This window comes from Hordeum vulgare, chromosome 6H (genome assembly GCF_904849725.1).
Source record: "Hordeum vulgare subsp. vulgare chromosome 6H, MorexV3_pseudomolecules_assembly, whole genome shotgun sequence".
NCBI lineage: Eukaryota > Viridiplantae > Streptophyta > Magnoliopsida > Poales > Poaceae > Hordeum > Hordeum vulgare.
In genome coordinates, this window is record NC_058523.1 from 388,747,552 (window position 1) to 388,773,873 (window position 26,322).

Genomic DNA, 26,322 nt, shown 5'->3' on the forward strand with positions numbered 1-26,322 from the left:
AGTTGCAATATTTAGGATATTAGCTTGTAGAGTTAGTTGCATTGGTTAGATTTTGATTCATACGGTAGTACAAATGGTTAGAGTAGTTGGTTTGATGGATGGGCCAAGGTTTTCAATATGGGGGTGGGGGGTTTTGTACTAGGGTTTTTTGGATTACATTCGTTGCAAAAATGCTAGATAGATTTGTATGAGAGATAGGGATCCCTGTGCTTCAATGCTACACATATGTATGCTTATTATATTTGTTTTTAATGCTACACAGCTTAGGGTTTTTAATGCTACAGACATGTATGGTTATTAGATTGGGTCCCTATTAGATTTGTTTTTGAATGCTACGCGGATTGGGGTTTTGAATGTCCACAATATGTAGTTATATTAGCTCTGTTGTTCAATGTGTGTGCATGACAATGGAAAATGCAAATAGGATCATAGTATATTAGCCCTATGATCAATGTGGCATGTGTGCATATCTAAATTTTCAATTGGCTTCTGTATTTGCTAGTGATGGATGTAATTGTATATTCAGGAGGATGATGGTTGGGGGAAATGGAGGAAGCTGGCCCTTACTGGGTTCAACCCGTACGATCCAGAGTATAGTGACGACGAACAATATGAGGTAGTCCTATTTGAAATTTAGATTGTTCATTTAGTTCCTTTGACATGGTGTATATGGATCTATAATGTATTAACCTAATTCATTCATGTGTGGAGTATGATTCTAGATAAGATGTGTACAAGGGCAACGTCGCGTCCTTCACAGCGAAGGAGGTGGAGAAGATCAAGGTCAAGGGAGTTGCTTCCTTCTACAACCACGGGATCAAGAAGTGGCGATGCCCCTATTACACCACCAAGGCAAAGCCAAAGGATGGCCGCTTCGATCACCTTGTGTCTCATGCACAGGATGTAGCGATTCGCGGGGAGGACTACATGATCAGGGGCAGCATGCTTCCCTCGCGAAGGTCGTGACTCCGGTGTGATGTGATGATGTGATGAACCGAATGTGGCAGCATGTTTTATCTTTATCTTTTGGGTTACTTTTGGTAAACTGAATGTGGTTGTTTATGATGTGATGAACTGAATCTATGGTACCCAATGTATTATGCTATCTATATTTGTCTGTGGTGTATGGTTAGTTCTGTTTAGATGTTGTGAGCTATGCGTTTAGGTGCTACAATGATCACATATGTTGTTTCCGTGTTGCTTCACTGATCAGACATGCTGCTTTTTCCCACCAGTTTAGGTGTTGCAATGATCACACATGTTGTTTCAGTGTTGCTTCACTGATCACACATGCTGCTTTTCACTGATCATAAAGGAGTATTGTCCTAATTATTTTTCTCATGTTTATTAATCAAATGCATGATTTTTTCCACCAGCATGTCTCGTTATCCGATGTTTTGAACTCACATTCAACAGGACGGTATAAATTCAAAAAAATGCAAAAAAAAACCTTGGCAAACTATCTATGTTTGTGTAGGAGATCATGTGTGCAAAATTTGAGGTGATTTAGAGGAGGTCAAATAAATTTCAATTTGAGAAACGTGCTCCAAATGAGCTCCCACGCTAGGGTAAACAGCCCCATTTGTAATCAAGTTTTTTTGGACCTACTCTAAATGAGCCAAATGCTTTTTATTAACACCTATTCAATCTATATAGTGTAGATTCGAAGTCTCACTATTTTTTGAATTAATCTTCATATTTTTACATTTTATTTTGAAAAAATATGCTTTAATATAAAGACTATTAAAAACACGTTTAAAATATGAAAATGGAAAACTAAGTTCGAATCCTTCTTATTCACTTTGAAATCAAGCGTTGGTGATTTTTTTGATTTTTTTTAATTTTCAAAAACACAAGGTAACCCTTTGTGCTCTCCTTGAACTCTAAGAAATGTTGTATGTGATAGCTCATATGTGTGAAAGTTTTTTCATGAAAATGACCAATGGCCAAGTTTATGATTTTTGGCTGGTAACATGTCACATAAGACAACATTGTGCGCAGGTTTTATATTTTTTTGATTTTTTTAAATTAATGTTGCTCATTTGACCTCGATCGTGCTAGCTAGGATTTGTTTCATGAAAATGACCATAGACCAAGTTTAGTATTTTTCCTCGTTAGTGTGTCTTATAAAACGACGAACGTCAAAGGTTTCATATTTTTCGATTATTTTAGTTAGTTATGCTCAGTCAAAGCCTTGGAAACCCCGTTGACCAGCTCAAAACCCCTCTAAACCCCGCGGGGTTCGCCTAACCCTAGCTCTGAACGTCAGCCGTTCGATCATACCCTGGCGCCAAGCGACAGCCCCCATATGTGGTCTTCTAGAAGGAATTCAGTGGGCACGCTGCGTGCAGGCTCCGCGTCGTTGGATCACATGGACGGCTCTGTGTCGTTGGATCATTGAGCGATCCGCAAGAGGCGATCCTGTTGGTTGTGCTCGACTACTCGCCCACCACTGACTTCGTGGAAAAAACGTAGTTATTGGGATCAAAAGGAAACCAAGCTCTGGTTGGGCCATCGAATTGTGTCTTTTTTTGCATCGTTTGCTCTATTTTTTGTGAATGTGTTGGCTCTGTTTTTTTTTTTTGCATCGTTTAAAATTACAAAACAATTGAAATTGCCTAGAAAATTTAGTTCTTTTTGTTTAATACAAATGCAAAATGACCAAATTTATAAGGACCAGATTTATTTTTATCATGCAAAATGGCCACAAACTATTCAAAAATTGTCTCTTTTTGTTCATATAATATATATGACCACTGATTCCTACGCGTGCAATTAGCTTCTTTTTCTTCTTCTTTTTAAACCACGGTTTCCCACGCGTGTACACTCCCGATGCCGCGGTGGGTGTGAAAACGGGCTACTTCACATTTGACCGTGTTATTGCCACGATGAAATAACACATAGCACTATGGATATTTAAGCCACCCTCTGCCTCTGCCATCCCTCATCCATCTCCCATCCTCTGCCATCTGCCCTTCTTTCTCTTCGACCCCTTCTCCTTCTTCTGCACATCCCTCAGCCATGCAGTACACCGGACCAACCTACCGCTTCCCACCCATCGTGCCCGAGAGGCTCTACCCTACCGGTGTGTACGTTGACCGCACACTACGTGTCTGGGAGATATCAAGGTGGAGGACCGCAAGGAACTTCACTGATTTCTTCCTTGCGTCTGGCTACAATGACCTCCCGCGGGGATCTCCAAAAATGTTCCGCGTCGAGGAGGTCATCCAAAACGGGGTGGTGGTTTCTCTCCTTGCCCACTTCACCAACACATTCGACGCCTTCTACCTGCTCGGCCGGGTGTTTTGGTGTGGCTGCGAGTTCATCGCTTTCACCACCCACAACATGTTCACGGAGTACACCAACATCTTCCCCACCGCGCCGCGCATGCACACTCTTTCGTACCCTATCGACAACACCCCGGAGGAGCAGTAAAGGGCGCCCGGAGGAGGAGCGAGGTGGAGTAGGCGGCGGCTAGGGTTCTAAACCCTCTATCTTTCTTTTTAGTCTATGTTATGTTAAGTTCTAATTCAACTATGTTGGAGATGCTATGGGCTTCTTGGCCCTTTTATTAAGTTCTATTATTAAGTTTTCTATCTATTCTATTATTAAGTTCTTCCTAGTTTGAACTACGTGATCGTGCTATGGGCTTGTTGGCCCTATTTACATATTGGGACTATATATTTTTTGATTGTTTTCTTAGAGAGCTCGCTTTGTTAGCAACCACCTAGTGCATGCAGCCACAATGAACCCTTCTCTTTTTTTACACAAGCCACAAATATGTAGCCATTTAGCTAGAAGAGAGGAACCAGCGGCAGTGACCGTTGTTGCATCCGTGGCGGCTGGCGTGCAAGAAAGCTGCTCGGTCAGTGCATCATGACGGCACGCATCGGCGCATGCAGGCTTGGTCGGGCATCGTGGAGGCGCGCATCGATGCATGCAAGCAGGCTTTGCTGGGTGCATGCATAGCAGGCTTCTGTTGTGGCGGCGGGCGCGGACGTTTAATGCAAGGGACGGCCCAACGAAACCACGGCCCGACGGTCGAACATCGACACCGCCCAATGCGGCCCCACTTGTCAGATCCAACGGACGACACAGATGATGACGAGTTGATGGATATACTTCTCGCCCCTCATTGGTTACCCCAAGTGGAAGGTGGAGATGTAGTCAGCAACAAATTTCCCTTACACAGGGACTGTAAGGTTTATCGAACCAGGAGGACTCCAAGGATCAACAAGTAGGTGTCCGCTACTCTGGCACTAGCAGAAGACGTGGACCTGCACACACAACAAATAACTTTGCTCCCAACAAGTACAGAGAGGTTGTCAATATCTCTGGTCCTGTAGTTTACAAAGGAATAAAACACAAGCGGGAATAATGATAGTGTTGCAACGGAAAAGTAAATGAAAGCAGTAAATGGTGGAGGTGTAAGCAATGGTGGTAATATGGACCTGAGTCACATGATGTTCACTAGTGATGTCTCTCTCCCAAAAGATGATAAACAACTATGCTTGGGTAAACAAATTACAGCTCGGCAATTGACAGAATTATAAACGCACCACAATGCTAATCATGCTACAAGAAAGTTAGAGGCTCAAAAGTAATGGTCACTACGCGAAGACAAGTAGACAGTTTATTCATCAGCATCTACTTACTAATCATCCACCTTGACATATCTATCCAGAACATCTCGCTGGTATTAAGTTGCGAGCCCCACCCAAAGTGTAAACTCAAAGCAACGGACAACTGCATTAACGAACTTTGTGTAAGGTAAACAATCCTTGTAACCGTGGTCACAAGCACCATTGTTTTCTCCCTGGTGGCAACAGCACATCCCCTAGTCTCATGTTTCTTTCACTCAAGCTAGACATCAGGGGGCATGAAACCACAATCATGCATAACGTTCCCTCTTGGAGTTACGATCTACTACTCGGCCAAAGCAATAAAAAGAAATGGAGAACATGCATGGATTACCTAAGAACATAATATAAAATGATAATCAAATATATAACTCATCACAATCTGAACATAATCTCAAAATCCATCGGATCCCAGCAAACCGATCATAGCAATAGCAAGAAAATTACTTAGATGCGTTGATCACGTAGGGCAGCTCACAAGGGCTAATCATGGAAGCACAAGATTGGAGAGAAGACATCACATAGCTACTTGTCATGGACTCATGGTCCAAGGAGGACTACTCACGGCATGTTCAGGAAGCGTCCATGACGGTGGAGAAGCTCCCGGAGGTCAATCCTCCCTCCGGCAGGGTGCCGGGAAGAGGTCTCCTAACGCTCCCGATCTCGGAAGCGCTGCAGCGGTGGAATGATGGAGAAATTCGCGATTCTGGATATGATGGAAGGGTTTCCAATCGGAGGGGTAAATACAGGCCAAAGGAGGGCGTCAAAGGATGTGGGGCCCACCCAAGCGACCTGTGGGCGCAGCCAGGGGCCAGGCCGTGCATGGAGGCCGCCTGGGAAGCCCCTGGCTCCCCTCTGGCCCATCTTCATGCTTCGTGAAGCTTTCGTCACGCTGATTTTTATATATTTTTCTCCGGATATTTGGGACTCTCGAAATTTGGGTAGAAGTCCCTGCAAAAAAGACATTAGCACATAGAAACTGGCACTGGGTGCACTGAGTTAGTAGGTTAGTCCAAATATGTGTAAAAAGATATAAAAGTGTAGCAAAACATATAACAATGTCACCCAAAAGATAATGGAACAAGCAGAAATTATAGATACGTTTGGGATGTATCAACAGTCCAACGCGGCCCCACTCGTCAGAGTTAACGGTCAAGCCATTGACCCGATGACAACGTCCATTGTGACCAGTTCTGAGGGTTTTGGGCAAGGGATTGGGGAAAACTGAGAAAAAGTTAAGAGCGCGGGGATGAATGAGTAGAGCTAAGGAACTAGGGGCACAGATGTAAAAAACCCTAATTATTTTAAAGCGCCTATTCACCCCCCTTCTAGGCAACATCCATGTCCTTTCAAAAGGTGTGCAAGCTATTGAAATCTTTGTATGGCGTGAAACAAGCGCCTAAGCAATGGCATGATAAATTTAATACAACTTTGACATCTGTTAGCTTTGTTGTTAATGAAGCTGACAAATGTGTATACTATCGCCATGGTGGGGGCGAAGGAGTTATACTTTGTGTGTATGTCTATGACATATTGATATTTGAGACCTACCTCAAAGTCATTGAGGAGGTCAAGGATTTTCTATATCATAACTTTGAGATGAGAGACCTAGGTGTGGCCAATGTTATCTTGAACATCAAGCTGCTGCGAGATAATGAGGGTGGGATTACACTTTTGCAAACCCACTATGTTGAGAATATTTTGAGTCATTTTGGATATTTCGACTGCAAACCTTCTACAACACCATATGTTCGTAGTGTGTGGATTCAAAAAATCGAAGGCACGACTGTTAATCAATTGAGATACTCTCAAGTGATCGGTTCACTCATGTACCTAGCATGTGCTACTCAGCCCGACATCTCATTTGTTGTGTGCAAGTTGACGATTTGTTTCCAACCCGTGAGATGTGCATTGGTATGTTGTTGAGCGAGTCATGCATTATTTGCAGGGTACTGCGAACTACAGAATTCACTATTCGGGGTACCCGAGGGTACTCGAAGGGTATAGTGATTTGAATTGGATATTTGATGCTGATGTGATGAAAGACACAAGTGGGTATGTAATCACACTTGGTGGTGGTGGTGTTTACTGGAAGTCTTGCAAGCATATGATCTTAACGAGCTCTACTATGGGAGCAAAACTCACAGCATTAGACACATCATGCGTCGAAGCAGAATGGCTTCGAGACCTTGTGATGGATCTGCCAGTGATTAATAAGCCAATCCTGGATATCCTTATGATCTGTGATAATCAAACAGTGATTAACAAGGCTAAGAGTTCAAAGAACAACATGCAATCCATAAAGCATATAAGAAGAAGATTTAAATCTATCAGGCATTCAAGAAACTCCAGATTAATAGCGTTGGATTATATCCAAACGGCTAAGAATCTGGCAGATCCCTTCACAAAAGGGCTATCACGAATCTGGATATGGGCATGAGACCTACGTAACTTGCCATGGGGGTAACCCAACCTATGTGATTGGAGATCTCGTGAATTAATACCTGGGAGAAGAATCCAACGGTCAACTGAGGAGAGTATCCTTACTAACGCACTCCATTGGAGATGCAATACTCTCATAATTTGTAACGCAGACTGACTTTGTATTAATGTGTTCCAAAGCTTGTCCAAGCAAGATCCTAACCTACAGAGCATTCTTTGGAGGAACACACCTATGTGAGCCCGACTGTTTTTCACGGTCTATGAGATTGGGTAATCTCTAGGAAGCTCATGGGAAGGTAAGGAATATGACTAATAATCTCCACCCGTGGGGTTTAGCCTTCGGCGGCCACATATCATCTGACAGCGTGTGAAACTTTGTTGTCTACTATGCAACTTTATTGTTGTAGACTCGTGTTGGGCCTCCAAGCGCAGAGTTTTGTAGGACAGTAGCAATTTTCCCTCAAGTGGATGAGCTAAGGTTTATCAATCTGTGGGAGGCATAGGATGAAGATGGTTTCTCTCAAACAACCCTGCAACCAAATAATAAAAAGTCTCTTGTGTTCCCAACACACCAAATACAATGGTAATTTGTATAGGTGCACAAACTCGGCGAAGAGATGGTGATACAAGTGTAGTAATCATAGTACATAGTGATTTGTGTAATAGGAACAATACAAACAACAAGGTAATGAGTAATAAAAGTGAGCATAAAACATATTGCGATACTTGAAAATGAGGCCCAGGGTTCGTACTTTCGCTCGTGCAATCTCTCAAAAATGCTAATATAATTGGATAACATAATAATCCCTCAATGTGCGATAAAGAATCACTCCAAAGTTCCTATATATCAGAGAACATAAGAAGAAATAGTTTGTAGGGTACGAAACCACCTCAAAGTTATTCTTTCTGATCAATCTTTCCAATAGTTCATAGTAAGATAACAAGTTATCATTTTCGATCGATCTATCCAAGAGTGCGTACTAAAATAACACCATTGATACATATCAATCAACCCTAATGTCACCTAGATACTCTAATGTCACCTCAAGTATCTGTGGGCTAATTATACGACATGCATCAAACAATTTCAGATTCTTCATATTCAATCCAACACAAAGAACTTCAAGGACCACCCCAAGATTTCTATCGGAGAACAGGTATGAAAACGTGCAATCAACCCCTATGCATAGATCCCCAAGGTCACCAGAATCCGCAAGTTGATGCAACAACATATATCAAGTGAATCACTTGAATACCCCAATGTCACTACGGGTATTCGCATGCAAGACATACACCATGTGCTCCCAAACCTAAATATTCAATCCAACATAACAAGATCTTAAAGTGAAAGATTCAATTCATCACAACAATAGCATGGGACAAACACCATATGATCCAACTATATTAACAAGGATCGTGATATATCAAGATCATGACATCTCAAGAACGCGCAAGAGAGAGAGAGGGAGAGAGAAAGAGAGAGAGAGAGAGAGAGAGAGAGAGAGAGAGAGAGAGATTAAACACATAGAAACTAGTACAAATCCTATGGTTGGCTTCCTTGGTCCTCTAGATGTATTGTAGGTAGAAAAAAATCTCCAAAAAGTTTCGTGACATTTGGACTCCGTTTGATATTGATTTTCTACGAAGTAATAAAACAAGTAAAAAACAGCAACTGGTACTCGGCACTATGTCAATAGGTTAGTCCCAAAAAATGATATAAAGTTGCTATAAAATGATTGCAAAACATCCAATAATGCTAATATAACATCATGGAACAATCAAAAACTATAGATACGTTGGAGACGTATCAAACTTCTGCATGCTAAACTGGCAATTCAAGGCATAGTCTATTGTTCAATTGTGAAGAAGTCTAATCTTGTTGCTCTAGGTGGAAGTTCAACTCAACAGTCTCCATTGAAAATTCTCGCATATCAAACATTGTTTGAAACAAATGACAAATGTATGTGCCTCGAGATCTGGTGGGGGATTGTTGGATTATAGATGGGCTTACGCCCATGTAAGACAATAATCCCTAGTTAATCTCTATGGCTCATGTGGGTGTATGGAAAGTGTTGGAAAGTTTAGCACCATACTGCTAGAGTGGTAAGAGTGATACCCCTTTATAAGGGCTGCTCTATCACATGCCATTGAGAGCTTGGGAGGAGTTGTACATGCGCGCTCTTCCTCTTCCACCGCCCGCCTTGCCTCTCCTCGTCCTCATCACGGCGCACGCGCGCACCGCGGGTTACAGGAATGAGCCAAGCTGAGCCTTATTTTTGTCGGTCAAAAATGATTAATTAATTATGTATTAATTAACGAGTCGCTAAGTGAAAGTGCCACTATCGTAGACGTTGAATCGTTGGACGTTCGCGGACTCGATCATGGGCCTAGCCCATGCCTATTTACCCGATGACCTATATAAGGAGGCGCTGTCTGTGGAGTGAAGCCTAATCCGTTCACTCTCTCCCTCTGTGTCCAACCATACCCGTCATCTATTGTTTCTCTGAGTGTGTTGCTTCCGGCGATCCCATCTGAGCATGCACGGTTGGTCGGGAGAGCAGGTGCCTCCGGAACCCTGTCGTTCGAGATCCTGCCCGGGAGAATGGCAATAAGGTTTTTTGGGACCGTCTCGACGCGACTGCTCCCGATTCGTCCCTCTCTTTGTCCTCGTCTGCTTCGACTACTTTCCCTGCATCAACGACACTGCTGCCGCCAAGAGGAAGGCCACGGACGATGCCGAGGCTGTCGATGCCGCCGCATTATCTTGGTCAACTGGAGGTTATGATTTGTTCATCCCCCATTCACTCGTACTCATACTAGCCGTATGTGCCATGTTCATAGATATTTCTTTTCTATGTATTTGTACGTGATGGTATGCTTAGGTATCATTATAAAGTGCATACTATATTTTCCATGCTTGTTGTTTACTCGTGGATTAGTCTAATCAGGAAAGTGCTAATATTTCCAACAATTATCACAACATGCGCCAAGAAGGAGGAGAGAAACTGTCGGTGTTTTATCTCCATATCAGGCCCATGTGAATGTTCTAGGAGAAAGACTAAGTAAATTTAAGCAGGACAGTTTTTGCATGTTGTAGTAAATACTTTTGATGGATCTCACGGTAATGAGAGAGATATAGTATTAATGTCAATGGCTAGTTGCAATCTTATGGGAATATAGTGTTGGAAATATGCCCTAGAGGCAATAATAAATTAGTTATTATTATATTTCCTTGTTCAAAATAATCGTTTATTATCCATGCTAGAATTGTATTGATTGGAAACTCAAATACATGTGTGGATACATAGGCAACACACTGTCCCTAGTGAGCCTCTAGTTGACTAGTTCGTTGATCAAAGATGGTCAAGGTTTCCTGGCCATAGGCAAGTGTTGTCACTTGATAACAGATCACATCATTAGGAGAATCATGTGATGGACAAGACCCAAATTATAAACGTAGCATGTGATTGTGTTATTTTGTTGCTATTGTTTTCTGCGTGTCAAGTATTTATTCCTATGACCATGAGATCATATAACTCACTGTCACCGGAGGAATACCTTGTGTGTATCAAACGTTGCAACGTAACTGGGTGACTATAAAGGTGCTCTACAGGAATCTCCGAAGGTGTCCGTTGAGTTAGTATGGATCAAGACTGGGATTTGTCACTCCGTGTGACGGAGAGGTATCTTGGGGCCCACTCGGTAATACAACATCACAAACAAGCCTTGCAAGCAATGTGACTAAGTGTAAGTCATGGGGTCTTGTATTATGGAATGAGTAAAGAGACTTGCCGGTAACGAGATTGAAATAGGTATGCGGATACCGACGATCGAATCTCGGGCAAGTAACATACCGAAGGACAAAGGGAATGACATACGGGATTATATGAATCCTCGGCACAGAGGTTCAACCGATAAGATCTTCGTAGAATATGTAGGATCCAATATGGGCATCCAGGTCCCGCTATTGGATATTGAACGAGGAGTGTCTCGAGTCATGTCTACATAGTTCTCGAACCCGCACGGTCTGCACACTTAAGGGTCGATTATGTTTTAGTATAGTTGAGTTATATGTGTGGTTACCGAATGTTGTTCGGAGTCCCGGATGAGATCACGGACGTCACGAGGGTTTCCGGAATGGTCTGGAAACGAATATTGATACATAGGATGGTTTCATTTGGTTACCGGAAAGTTTCGGGCAATTCCGGCAGTGTACCGGGAGTGACGATTGGGTTCTGGGAGTTCACCGGGAGGGGCCCATCCACCCGAGAGTGAGCCCAAGGCACTAGGGTGGATCCACAAGTCCTTAGTGGGCTGGTGGAGTAAGCCCAAGGGGCCCATGGCCCCACATAATAAAATACCAAAGGAAACTAAAAGAAAAAGGGAAAGAGGGAGGTGGGAAGGAGGAGGAGGACTCCTCTTTCCCAAACCGAATTGGAGGAGGAGTCCTCCTCCTCCCTTGGCCGGCGCACCTTGAGGCCTTGTGCCTCAAGGCTAGCCCTCCCCCTCCCTCCTATATATATTGGTGGTTTAGGGTTTATTTGAGACACAACTTTGCCATGTGCAACTCTAGCCTAAACCAAATAGTTTCACCTCTATATCAGATTTCTGCGGAGCTCGGGCGGAGCCCTGCAGGAGTAGATCATCACCACCATCGGAGCGTCGTCACGCTGCCAGAGAACTCATCTACTTCTCTGCCTTGCTTGTTGGATCAAAAAGGCCGAGATCATCGTCGAGCTGTACGTGTGCTGAACGCGGAGGTGCCGTCCGTTCGGCGCTAGATCGGAACGGATCGTGGGACGGATCGTGGGACGGTTCATGGGACGGTTCGAGGGACGTGAAGACGTTCCACTACATCAACCGTGTTTCTTAACGCTTCCTGCTATGTGATCTACAAGGGTACGTATATCCAAATCTCCTCTCGTAGATGGACATCACCATGATAGGTCTTCGTGTGCGTAGGAAATTTTTTGTTTCCCATGCAACATTCCCCAACATATAGGCTTTCTCGATGATAGAAAAAGAGCTAATGTGGCATTGACAAGATCAAGGTATGTTGTTCTTAGGTGACATTCAAGTTCGGCATATCGTATCTACCAATTTGTTTAACTTCAAGTAACTCTATGCTGCAGACATTGCTTATGATTCCTTTGAAATGGAAAGACTTGTAAAAATGGTCATTCAGTATGGACATCCGTAGTCAATTATTCAAAACGATGTGAGTGTTTTTGTAAGGCTAGTTTTGATGCACACTCCCGGGTGCAATAGATCGGGTAATATTGTGGAATCTTTTTAACTATTTTAAATGACATTGTTCAGTAATAATCAGTAGATTTAGGGGTTTAAATACCATAGTTTTATAGTTTATGAGGTTAAATGGACCTATTCCTATTTTAGAATTTATGGTTTCCAATCAGATTTTTGTGTTGTATTTTACTTTGATGTACATGTTTTGCTATATTATGTCATATATGACAGTTTGAATTATTTGTGTGATGAAGAAGGAGAAGGTTTCAGTTAGACTCCTAGTTCAACTAGATCTGCCTTTCTCAGCTAAGCCTATTCCAATGATCGGACGGACAATACTTTCTTAAATCTAGCACCTTGTAGCCTTACATTCCTCCAACCACACATGCCTTGCCGCACCTGGTTGGTATTTGCGGTGGGGCAGTTCATGGTGGTGGCGCTGGTTGTCGATGTGGTTGCGGAACGACGATTGGACTGGACGACAGGGCGCAGAGATGGTGGTTCTTGTTAGAATTAATGGGCTTGGCCCATCTACAAAATTCTGAAATCTCAAATTGAGCCCATGAATAAAATGGCAAGTAGTGGTGTGGTGGTGCTAAAGTTTAGTCCCATACCGCTAGTGGAGGAAGTGTTGGACCTCTTTATATAGTGAGTTCTCCCCACCACTCTAAGTGTGTGTTGAGAAGAGAAAGGAGAGAGCCACACGCGCGCGCTCACTCACCTCACCTGGCCTTGGCAGACAAGTTGAGAATTTCTTGTCCGGTAAGTATACGACTTGGAAACCAAGTCGGTTTGAGACGTGCTCGCGACACGGAACCGACCTTGGTCCTCCTATATATACTGCTTATCGTGGTCGGCCAAAGACACATCGAAAAACATCTAGGGTTTTGCCTCGTCTCACAACTTGCGCCGCCATCGTAGTCTACCTCATCCCGAGCGTCGGCGTCCACCGGTGAACGGGAGAGCAGGTCTCCGGAACCAGTCGCCTTTGTGATCCTGTACGAGAGAGGGCGAATTAGGTTTTTGGGAAGCACTTTGCGCGACTGCTCGCTACTTCCACAACGGGTCGTCTACCTAGCAAGTCGGGCGGTGCTGCGTACCGCCGCCTCAACCGTCATCTACTTCGTCCCGTCATCGCCAATGTCATCGTCAACAATGTAGCTGCACCAAACACATCTGCTTCATCTGCAAACATTCGGTACGTACGTCTTGTTCCCGTTGGCCTGATGAACATGTTAGATGCGTACATGTTTTGCTATACGGTGTTGCTGCTATTCATGTTCTCTACTGCATTTAGTATGTTAGAGTTCCACATGTTAGTAGCTAGTATCGTCATGCTTTATATTCTGGAATTAATCATGGAAATTGTGCCCAATTACTCAAGAATCCAAAAACCTAATTGTAGGCAATTTCCTGAGTTAACTATGGCTGGATTTGCTGATGCACTGAGGCCGGATAAGTTTACCGGTGTGCACTTTAAGAGGAGGGAAGTGAGATCCACGCTCTGGCTTACTGTTCTGAAAGTTTTCCATGGTAGTGCTGGCATGCCAGAGGGAGCTTCTGATGAAGATCAGAGAAAGTTCGAGGAAGCCAACACCATGTTTGTGGGATGCGTTTTGAGTGTTCTTGCTGACCGTCTGTGTGATGTGTACATGCACATACAAGATGGAAAGACACTGTGGGATGCACTAAAGGTTAAATTCGGTGCTACAGATGCAGGCAGTGAACTGTACATCATGGAGAATTTTCACGACTACAAGATGGTGAATAACCGTTCTGTGGTTGAACAAGCTCATGACACCCCGCTGTGCTAGAAGGATATAGTGATTCAGATTGGATCTTTGATGTTGATGTACTCTACGCTACAAGTGGGTATGTATTTACTCATGGAGGTGGTGTCGTGTCATGGAGGTCTTGCAAGCAAACCATATTGACAAGGTCAACTATGGAAGAAGAACTAACTGCTTTAGACACAGCCACTATAGAGGCACAATGGCTGCGTGAACTCTTGATGGACTTGCTTGTGGTTGAAAACCTGTACCGACTATTCTTATGAATTGTGACAACCAAACGGTTATCACTAAAGTAAATAATTCTAAGGATAACGCAAAGTCATCAAGACACGTGAAGAGACGTTTGAAATCTGTCAGGAAGTTGAGAAACTCCGGAGTAATAACTATTACGTATATTCAAACGGACAAAAACCTGGCAGATCCTTTTACAAAGGGACTATCACGAAATGTGATAGATATTGCATCGAGGAAGATGGGTATGAGGCCCATGGACGTTACACCATAGTAGTAACCCAATCTTTGTGATCGGAGATCCCGTGAATTAGGACCTGGGAAGAACAAGCTATTGGTTAACAGAGGAGAGTAATAAGTGACCGTCTCTAAGTGAAGATGCAAAACTCTCAGAGCTGTCAGGCTTAAGTGTTCTAAGGCAGGTTGGCAACATACCTTAATGTGATTCTATTGGCTATTATAGCAAAGATGTTGTCCTATAGAGCAATCTTGAAAGAACACACCTATATGAGCTCCGATTGTAAAATGTCGCAATCTAGGAGATTTGGGTAATCTCTAGTAAGCTTAGAAGAGACCAGGGAGTACGACGTATATGCTCCAAACCACGGGGTAGCCTACTGGCAGCCAGGTACTGGTTAAGAGTTTGAGTGAAACCTATTCACACAAAACTAGCAATTCAAGGCATAGTCCATTGTCAAGTTGTGCGTGGACGTAGCTTAAAGTTCTAGGTAGAAGTTCAACTTAACAGTCTCTGCTGAAACACTGGTATATTAAACAAGTGGACAGAAAAGGCAAATCTCTAAATGGGTATTTTAGATCTGGTGGGGGATTGTTAGAATTAATGGGCTTGGCCCATCTATAAAATTCTGAAATCTCAAATTGAGCCCATGAATAAAATGGCAAGCGGTGGTGTGGTGGTGCTAAAGTTTAGTCCCAAACCGCTAGTGGAGGAAGTGTTGGACCTCTTTATATAGTGAGTTCTCCCCACCACTCTAAGTGTGTGTTGAGAAGAGAAAGGAGAGAACCACACCCGCGCGCTCGCTCGCCTGGCCTGGCCTGGCAGGACGGCGCGTACGTGCGACATGCGCGTGAATGGTCCACCAAATTCCGGTCCGATGCCTTGCGGGGGAGCGGAATTTCTTGTCCGGTAAGTATACGACTTGGAAACCAAGTCGGTTTGAGACGTGGTCGCTACACGGAAACGACCTTGGTCCTCCTATATATACTTCTTATCGTGGTCGGCAAAGACACACCGAAAAACATCTAGGGTTTTGCCTCGTCTCACAACTTGCGCCGCCATCGTAGTCTACCTCATCTCGAGCGCCGGCGTCCACTGGCGAATGGGAGAGCAGGTCTACGGAACCAGTCGCCTTTGTGATCCTGTACGGGAGAGGGCGAATTAGGTTTTTGGGAAGCGCTCTACGCGACTGCTCGCTGCTTCCACAACGGGTCATCTACTTAGCAAGTCGGGCTCACAAAAATGCTAATTACTCAATAGTTCTGGCGGTGTCGATGTGGCTTGCCTGGACCTTGACCTGTGGCTAAGGGTGAAGCTAGTGAAGGAGATACAGACTGAAGGAAACTCTTGGTTGGCCCCACCCGGTCGCACCGACGACGATGCTCAAGGGCGCCGCTTTTCTTCTTGGAGAGGTTGGTCTATGTCTGCTACTCTACTTCCCTCTTACCTGCCCTCAGATGAAAACCCTAACTCCGGTGGGCGGCGGCGTCCTTGACGTCGTGACCTTTCTGAAGGCGTCATCTTGAGGACTGAGTGGTTGTGAACACTATGTGGATCCTTGACGGTTACTGGTGTTGGGCACTGCTTCGGGGAAAACCCTAGGATCTGGTCTTCCATATCCATTTTTATTTTGGGAACATCGCTTATAGAGCAGCGCTAGATGACAGAGACGGGAAGTGGAGTGGCTTCGTCTTGCACGGAGCTTTGGTGGGCCTGTCAAGTCATGCCTGGCTAACAGGTGCTACGCTAAGTCATGCGTGGTTGGCAGGTGTTACGCACGACAGTTCTTCCAGAGTATTCGCGTCTGGACGGATGAGCGCGGGGCGGTGGCGCAGTTGGGAGCCGTGTTGGCTTCGACGGATGTACGGACTGGCAAGAATGATGCGGATCTCTTTCCTGAAGATGAGTTAGTGGTCCGAAGATGATGGCGGCTTCTAAAACGTGTGCATGCGGTGTGTGCTTTAGGGCCGTTGCATCGATTGTTGGTCCCGATGCGTTATGTGAATGGATTGGCGACGAGGTCGGTTTTAGATATAGGGAGTGAGAGCACTTCACATTATCGAGTTTGTAGGTGTAAGTCATGGCTTCGGCTGAATTAATTTATGTTCTTGTCACACCTTTGTGAAATAATTAATAAAAATGGCTGCATGCATCGATTGATGCAGAGGCCGAGGATTTAACCTTATTTTGAAAAAAAAACTACCTCGCCGCTCGTGATATACCCACGAAGGGCATCCCTCACATCCCAGATTGTCCCACACTCCTTTTGTCACGGGCACACACGCTCTAGTTCTATTTCCAGTATTCGCTTAAGTGCTAAGAGCATGTATAGTAGAGCCCTTAAACCCTTAAAAAACATAAATAACCGTTTTTTACGGGTTGGGTAAAAAAAACACGTAGATTAGAACCACTTAACCCTTAAACCTTAAAAAAATTAAGGATCGGACCTGCAAACCCTCTCCCAACCTATAGAAGTGAGGATTGGGGGGCAAAATCTACCCCAACCCTCACTTCAATCCGGCCACGCGCTGGAGGGAAATTTCCCGTCCCCAACCTCCTCCCGCGCCTCCCCTGAGCAGCCGTCGGCCACATCTCGGGCCGCCGCCGTCGTCCCACCCCTGAGCTCCTCCACCGCCGCCGGTCGTATCTCGGGCCACCGCCACCGCCGCCCGGAGCTCCTCCACCGCCGCCCCGAGCTCCTCCACCGCCCCGAGCTCGTCCACACCGTCGGCCTCCTCCACCGCGGGCCGTCCAAGGTGAGCTCCCCTGCTCCTCCTCCCTCTGTCTCCACACCGCCGGCGTCATTTCTCTCCCCCCCCCCTTCCTCCTTGCCGGTAGAGATGGCTGATGGCTGTGACGAGGAATGGAAGCCGGCGGCCGTGTACTACTAGGGATCGAAGAGGAGCTCCAAGGTGATGAATCTCGTCATCTTTGATGCATTTCCTCATGTGTTCTAGTTTATTTATGGTGATGAATCTCGTCTTCCTTTGGTTTCAGGACGAGGAGCTTCGTGAAATAGAGTTTGGCCAGTTCAATGTTGCCGACCGCATGTCAGTTGAGGGCATGGATGGCAGGGCGAGGCACGGTGAACTGGCTAGGAAGAACCAGTTGCGGCAGAAAGAGATTGAAGAAAAGGAGGCTGAGAAGAAGGCTCAGAAGGAGAAGCACAAAATGGAGAAAACTATGATTGCTAAGATTCACAAGGAAGAACTGGTGTTTAGAGATAGGATGTTAGTATTTACCATCAGTATATGTTTTGGCTTGTGTGCCATTTTGTTTGCACTAGTAGTGAAGAAGTAGATCAGAGGTGTCATGTGTTAAGTAGTTTGTGTTCTTGTCAAATGCAAGCATGATAAAAATTGTCGACAAGTCATGTGTTAAGTAGTTACTATGTTATTGAGATGATGAAAATTGCGATATGTCAAATTACAGTTTTAAGGGCTGGGGTTGAGGCAAAGACTAGAACCCTCAAACCCAACCCTTATAACGGAATATCCCTGTTTTTAACCCTTAAAAGTGTTAAAAATGGTCAAATCTCAACCCTTAAAACTAGTTTTAAATTTAAGGGTTTGAGGGCTCTACTAGACATGCTCTAAGGGCGCCTTCGACCAGTTCCTTCTTAATCCCTTCCTTTCCATTTTTATCTGCATTGTCAACTGCATGTTCATGCAAATATTTATGCAAAGGAAACCAGGAGCATTCCGCGATTTATTAAGAATAAGCATATTTGCTCATGGTTATCAGATTCAGCATTTTTCTTCTTTTTACTCACAGATTGTACGAAATATGTTATTCCACTTCAGGGAACATGGTAATGAAGAATCTCAATGAAATTTTCCAAAAAGAGCAAGATGCATAATGATGATGACACCAGAGATGAGACTGCTCGGTGTGCTTGGGACGCACAAAGAATTCAGTTTTCGCTGAATGGTGACATTTTATTAGCTGTTCAATCCTCTCAAGTCCAACCAGGTGATCAGTCCGAGTCTTGGTCAGAGCACAATGAGGGCATGGAACTCGCAGTGCCAGCTTCAGTGTTTCCAGAAGCCGCATCAGTTGCACCAACAATTTCAGATCGAGTGCCGGCAATACAGAAATCATCGCAGATACCAACTGACCTTCAAGCCCCATTACCTCTGAACAAGGCCCTCAATGCCTTGAGAGGAAATAACGTGTAGTACGGAGTATATCTGAAGGCCCGGAGTTGTAATGATATGTGCGCTTTTGGACCATCGAGCAGCAGGACCTGTACGAAAGACTGTACTGCAACAAGAAACAATGTGGCTGGGATCCTGAGATGATCCGGCAGTTCTTCACCACAGCCTACATAAGTGAGGATAGGAACTCACGCTTTCCTTCTTGCTTTCAACGGCAATGTTCCTCTGCTAAAATGATGTCCCGAGTTACTAATCATACTAACTTCTACATTTGACAACAAAAAAAAGCAAAGAAGGCTGCCCTGTCATCAATAAGCTTCACAGCAGTGCATTATGATAGACCAGCCTGTAAACATTAGATGCACCCAAATATGCTCCTATCTAACTCCTCCGTCCCATAATATAAGAATGTTTTTCACACTAGTGTAGTATTAAAAACACTCTTATATATGGGAAGGAGGGAGTAGCTTATAAGTCCCGTGACACTGCAGGAATCAGACCAATGTTCAGTAGTGCAAAAATATAACTTTACAGCTTTCTTCAGGCTCACAAAAATGCTAAACAGGGGGCACTTGGATCATTAACTCTGTAGCCTTCACAAAGCTTCACAAGCAGCTCCAGGCTCACGAAATGATAGATAAGGGGACTTCATGTGTGTTAGCTTCAAGCCAAAATGAGACAAATTTACAGATTTCTCCAGAAGTTTCTGATCCCAGAAGCAAACGATTTCAGGCTCCCTAAAAGACTTGTATTGCTTGATCCCTGGCGCTCGACCTCGGGGTTGTCTTCTCTGCTCAACATAAAGAGAGACAAAATATGATCAGCATGTCCAGCATTAACATTTAAAAAAAGAGCTGAAATCCCAGCATGCTGTTTATGGGGAACTGTGATCAATAGGGTGTACAAACTCGATCTCTCTAAAACATGTCAAACCGTGACATGTACTAGCAAAATGAAAACAGTACAAATGAGGGTGTCATGTTTAGTGTTAATCCACCACCTGCCGATTTTATAGGAACGGCACTAAACTGCCATGAACATCCCTATATACAAGCAATTCACAAAAGGAAACAATTTATGGATGCATTTGTACAAACCTACTGCGATAGCGGATGCAATATGGGGTCTGAGCTTTTGAATAAAATGACTTGGTCAAACTATCAACTAACCATGCTCAGTAGGTAGTCGGAACAAGAAATTGGTTAGGTTCTGCAGGAATTCAACGTAAAAGGATTGAATAATAATTTGCCTTGCATTCTGAACCCCAACTAGGGATCCTAAACATGTTCAAACCAAGTTCCCAGGGTGGCAGTGGCACTGTTTTGGTTGTTCCCTTGCAGTATTATGATGATGACAAGTACCCTGGGGCTGGGACCAACGAACCACCCATTTGAATCATACGTCAGAAATCAATTGAGGCTTCTAGGTAAGATTATCAGGACACAAGTTCTCAGTGTTTGATAACATGAAGCATTTTCTCAATGACCAAAATCAATAGGATCTAACAAAGGCATTCGTACAAATCGATGGAAATCCGACAATTTGCTGGAAATGGCTATCACGATGGCTAAATGACACAACCAGTCCTCACGGTTGATCATATCGATGCAAGCATATTTAGTTATATGCATGCATTTGATTTAATAACTATTATCAATATAAGCAGTTAGCCATTTAGCATGTAACAAATAATACCTGTGAAGTACATTTCCTTTGATCACCGTGTCACGTTCAGTTTGATCAGATACAGTTGGTTCATTTGGATCATGGGAACTTTTCACATTGTTCGAATGCAACTCGTTAGCTTCAGTTTCCCATTGAGGATTCCCGTAGTCTGACTTAGTCTCTAGTTCCAAAGATATGGGTGCTTCAGTCTGCATTGGCATGATAATTTTGAGGAAATGGCAAATCTTGCCAACATACAAAATAAGGATATTGACAGAATATTTGAGTGCATAGCATTAGAACCTTCATGCTATCAATTTCTGCTTGTTTTGATACAGTCAGGTCATTCGCATCTGCTACTGCCGTACATGAATCTTGCTTGGCAATCTCAGTTTCTCCACTGTAATGAGAGGAGTCTTGTGACTCCAGAGATCCCAATGGTTGATTCTGCAGGGACAACATAGTATTACGCATATGAAAATACAGAAACCCAAGATACTGCTGGAATCATGTTTCCAGCTTGCCCCATTGAAACGTTAAACTGAACTAAAAACACCAGAGGAGTAGTTTAAAAATAAAGGTGAAACTAGGAGCGTACGTTTTCTATGATTGTAGTGCCCATAGCAGAATCTTTCTGGGAGAGGAGTGTGTCATCTGAGTTCAATGCACTGCTCCCACTCTCCTCGGGCCTTGATAGCTCAGCACATTCACCTGTCCCGTGAAGCTGGGCTGCCTCGGTGTTACGTAGTGGTAACTTCGCCTCATTGTACTTTGCGTCCAAAGAAATGGAAGCTTCAGTCTGCATATGCATAGTAATTTTGAGGAAAATGGCTACAAAATCTTGTCTGCATACAAAATAACAACATTGGGAGAATATTTGCAGTCAACTGCAGTGCGCAAATTCTGCATGGTAATTAAAGTTCTCCATTGAAATGAAAAGACTCTTAGGCATATTATGAAATATAAAGAAACAAAAGACAGGATCGTGTTTCCAGTTGCCCCATTTAAACATTAAAATGAAGTAGAACACTCAAGGAATAGTTTGAAAATAAAGGTGAAAGAAGGAGAGTGTACATTTTCCATGATTGTAGTGCCGGCAAAGGAATCTTTCTGGGATAGGAGCGTGGCATCTTCGTCCTGATTTCCATTAAAGCTGTGAGAGTTAAATGAACTGTTTCCACTCTCCTCCTCTGGCCTTGACTGCTCAGCACCTTCAGCTGTCTCCTGAAGCTGGGCTGCCTGAGACTTATCAAACGGAAACTTTATCTGGTTATACTTCACTTCCGAGAGTACATCCCTAATTGTGTAGTGACTCCCTCCAACACTTTTACGAATCATTTGACTAGTCGGAAATCGACCGTCATTTGATGCCTGGTAACTGCAGTTAAACAGAAGCACAAAATGCAAGACTCATGAGCATCACTGAATCAGAGCAAAGCAGAAGCCATTCAGTATCAGTGCACGTGCAATTGCCGCCTTTAGTCAGACTTTTCATACAGATTACGCATGTATTCCACTACGTTTATATTATTGGTGACTACTTCTCAGAATCTAACCCGGGGAACAGCACAAGAATGGCAATCCTTGACGCAAAATCACCAAAATCTCCGAATTGAAACCAATGAATCGTAATCACAAATGCTACAAAGCTAAGAGCACCTACCCCTCAATAAACTCCTTCATCCTAGCCTTCCTTTCATTTTTGGATATGTATTCCCTCTTCTTGCCCTTGGGTGGGTCCGGAGCCGACAGCGGCGCCGCATGCGCCTTCCATCGCCATGTCCGGTAGCACGGCTTTGTGACCGCGGCAGAGACGCCCGAAACCACTGAAGAGAGAAGACATAATCGGAACAAAACATCAGCTCGAACACAGTTAACGCGCCGCCAAAGGGGGTGCATTCACCAAGTATACACCCCATTTGGGCTCGATTGCTTACCCTTTCTGGAGGCGGCGGGGGAGGAGAGGCGCGCGAACGCCTGCATCTGGGAGGGCAATGGAGGATTCGGCAGGACGGTGGTCTTAGGGTTTCATGGTGGCTGGATTCGACGAAAAAGAGGGAGGTTTTAGCTTGATGGGAAAGGCGAAGACGAGGACGACGGCGAGCGACGGCTGGGGTTAGGGGCAGAGGGCCGCCAGATGGTGTGCTGCGGGCCGGATGAGAATATTTGGTGTCCTCGGCACGAGCGTTCAACCCCGGCCCATATAGATCAGTCAGGCGCGTCGGGCTGATTGTGCACCTGCATTTCCTTAAAAAAAATGTGCATGATGCAAAATATGTCAAAATAAAATAAAATTTCGGGAGCGAAATATGTCAACGTGTCTACTAACTTAAATTCGATGGATTATTTTATTTTATTTTTTAAAAACGGAGGTAAAAAAAATTCCTCGCGTGTTATCAAAAGAGAGAAGAGTTTGTTATAATAGGTCCCTTACACATGAATCAATCTATGATTGGATGGTTAGTAGGATAGTGGTATCCCTTTTCACCAGAGTCCAAGTTCCAGACTTGAGATTGATGCTCATATTTATTTAGATTTATTTCAGGCCTAACAATGATGCGGTGGGAGGAGACGTTTTCGTCGACTATAAAGTGTGTGTGGCAACTTCGTCAATCTCAAGATGATGTGTCGATTCAGTTTCTTGAAGTTGCTCATAGGGATAGAATGTGTGTGTGTGTGTGCGTGTCCATAGGGGTGAGTGTATGCTCATGTATGTGAGTGAGTTTGGTTGTATGGTGTTTTAAAAATAGGTCCCTTACATGTCATGAATGGTTATTCTCGCACAAAAATGGACCATAATTTCTTAGCACTAACGACGACCCAAAAGTTTGCTTCAGAAAGGAGAGTGTCGAGTAACATAGGCGGCAGAGTAAATTTTTGGCGAAACACCCTTGTGTTTCTTTCATTCCAAAAATGATCCATGACAGGAGCATGGTTGGCAAAGCCATAGATTTTCGACAGGGTGTGCTCATGGCGGTTCTTCTTGCCCACCAACCCTCAACCGAGTCTTCCAAGTGCCATAAAGAAGTGTCCATGTGCTCGATGTGTAGTTTCTCAATGACCAAGTTCTAAAGCCGCAAGGCGTACCAAATTTGTAGAATAGGTGTGGTCCACATTCTTGTTCCCTTTTGCAAAGAGGACAAAGCTCATAATTTGGCCACCCTGAGTTGGCAGGCCTATCAACGGTCCAAACTCTATCTTGAATGACCAACCAAGCAAAAAAAACCTTTTGGTGGAGCCCAATTCTTCCAAACCATATCATCCATAGGATATAACACCAAGCCAAGGAATTGCACCTTGTATGCGGAGGTCGCGGAGTAGTGCCCACTTTGGTGTGTTTATAAACAAAGGTGTCTTCGGTGTTTTCATCAAGTTGGAAGTCATGCACAAGAGCCCAAAGGGTGAAGAATTTATAAATGTGTTCGATGGAGACAAGGGTTGTTGGCTTGATCTTTAGATCCATGCGTTATTCTTCAGGGACTCGCGCACCTTCCAATTCTCCTTCGAAGAGGCCTAAAAAATCAACGAAGCCACATCTTTGGGTTTGCGCCCAAGTAGCCAAGGGGGATCCCAAATGGAGTTCTCACCCCATTCCTCATCGTAATGGTTGTTGAGGCATAGAAGAAATCAAGGACCCCCTGTTCGAGAACATCGCATGGAAAATAAAAGAATTCCTACGCACACGCAATACATATCCATGATGATGATCATCTACGAGAGGGGAGAGTGAATCTACATACCCTTGTAGATCGCTAAGTGGAAGTGTATATAATGCGGTTAATGTAGTGAAACATATTTGCGATCCAAATCGTAGCCCGTCCCGCGATCTCATCACGATCCGTCCCGCGATCCCATCACGATCCATCCTGATCTAGTGCCGAACGGAGGGCACCTCCGCGTTCAGCACACGTACAGCTCGATGACGATCCCCGCCTTCTTGATCCAGCAAGAGGGGCGGAGAGGTAGATCGGTTCTCGAGCACGGCGGCGTGGTGGTGGTGGTGGTGAACTAATCCAACAGGGCTTCACCTAAGCACCGTCGAATTAGACTAGAGGAGAAACAAATCTAGAGAGAAGTAGAGGGAGCACGTGGCAATTAGGGTTAGCTTTTCCCTCCAAATACTCTAGTATATATAGGAGGGAGGCAGGGGAGGACGCATCCACAAAACCCTCTAGGGGTTCGGCCGAACTAGGAGGAGGTGGAAGAGTCCACCTCCAATCCTACTCCAAGTAGGATTTCTTTCCTACTTGGACTCCTTCCCTTCCTTTCCTTTGGGTTTTTCCCACCTCTAGCCGCATGGGCCTTAGTGGTTGGTTCAGCCAGCCCACTAGGGGCTAGTTTGACTCCACTCACAGCCCATGAGGCCTCTTGGATCGAGACACCCCTCCCGATGGCCCCCCGGTACCCTCTCGGCACTCCCGGTACACTACCGATGAGACCGAAACCTTTTCGGTGACCAAAACAGGACTCCCTATATATCAATCTTTACCTCCAGACCATTCCGGAGCTCCTCGTGACATCCAGGATCTCATCCGGGACTTCGAACAACCTTCAGTCACCAACACCTATAACTCAACTATACCAAAACTTCACCTAACCTTAAGTGTGCAGACCCTGCAGGTTTGAGAACTATGCAGACATGACCTGAGACACTCCCCGGTCAATAACCAATAGCGGGACCTGGATGTCCATATTGGCTCCTACATATTCTACGAAGATCTCTATCGGTCGAACCTCTATGTCAAGGATTCACTTAATCCCGTATGGTGTTCCCTTTGTCCTTCGGTATGTTACTTGCCCGAGATTTGATCGTCGGTATCCCCATACCTAGTTCAATCTCGTTACCGGCAAGTCTCTTTACTCGTTCTATAATACAAGATCATGTAACTAACTCCTTAGTCACATTGCTTGCAAGGCTTGCTGTGATGTTGTATTACCGAGTGGGCCCCGAGATACCTCTCCGTCACACGGAGTGACAAATCCCAGTCTTGATCCATGCCAACCCAACAGACACATTTGGAGATACCTGTAGAGCACCTTTATAGTCACCCAGTAACGTTGCGATGTTTGATACACACAAGGTATTCCTCCGGTGTCCGGGAGTTGCATGATCTCATGGTCATAGGAATAGATACATTGACATGCAAAAAACAGTAGCAATAAACTGACACGATCATATGCTACGTCTATAGTTTGGGTCTTGTCCATCACATCATTCTCCTAATGATGTGATCCCGTTATCAAGCGACAACACTTGCCTATGGCCCGGAAACCTTGACCATCTTTGATCAATGAGCTAGTCAACTAGAGGCTCACTAGGGACAGTGTGTTGTCTATGTATCCACACATGTATTTGAGTTTCCAATCAATACAATTCTAGCACGGATAATAAACGATTATCATGAGCAAGGAAATATAATAATAACCAATTTATTATTGCCTCTAGGGCATATTTCCAACAGTCTCCCACTTGCACTAGAGTCAATAATCTAGTTTACATCACTTTGTGATTGTAATGAATCTAACACTCATACAGTTCTGGGTTCGATCACGTCTTGCTTGTGAGAGAGGTTTTTAGTCAAAGGATCTAAACCTTTTGGATCCGTGTGTGCTTGCTACGACAACAAAAGTCCTTTCCCGGCAATGGTACCAGAAATCCTTCTGTCGTCTCTTGAGCTTGCGTTGGTTTTTCCCTTGAAGAGGAAAGGGTGATGCGGCACAGGAGCAGTAAGTATTTCCCTCAGTTTGAGAACCAAGGTATCAATCCAATAGGAGAATCTCGTCAAGTCCAGAGTACCTGCGCAAACACAAAAGAGCTTGCACCCAACGCTTTAAAGGGGTTGTCAATCCCTTCAAGATTGATTGCAAAGTGAGATCTGAAGGCGGAAAGTGCAACGCAGAAAAAAGAG

General features: G+C 44.4%; 1 protein-coding gene across 1 annotated transcript; it reads right to left on the reverse strand.

Moving 5' to 3' along the window:
* Positions 1 to 19,056: 19,056 nt before the first annotated feature.
* Positions 19,057 to 22,542, reverse strand: LOC123402506. The gene is made up of 7 exons (XM_045096428.1): positions 22,351 to 22,542; positions 22,077 to 22,239; positions 21,488 to 21,791; positions 21,012 to 21,212; positions 20,717 to 20,860; positions 20,444 to 20,622; positions 19,057 to 19,538 (listed from the first exon to the last, which is right to left on the reverse strand). Exons 1-7 carry the CDS (start codon positions 22,394 to 22,396, stop codon positions 19,433 to 19,435), a joined length of 1,143 nt encoding a protein of 380 aa, XP_044952363.1. The 5' UTR covers positions 22,397 to 22,542; the 3' UTR covers positions 19,057 to 19,432.
* Positions 22,543 to 26,322: the final 3,780 nt, after the last annotated feature.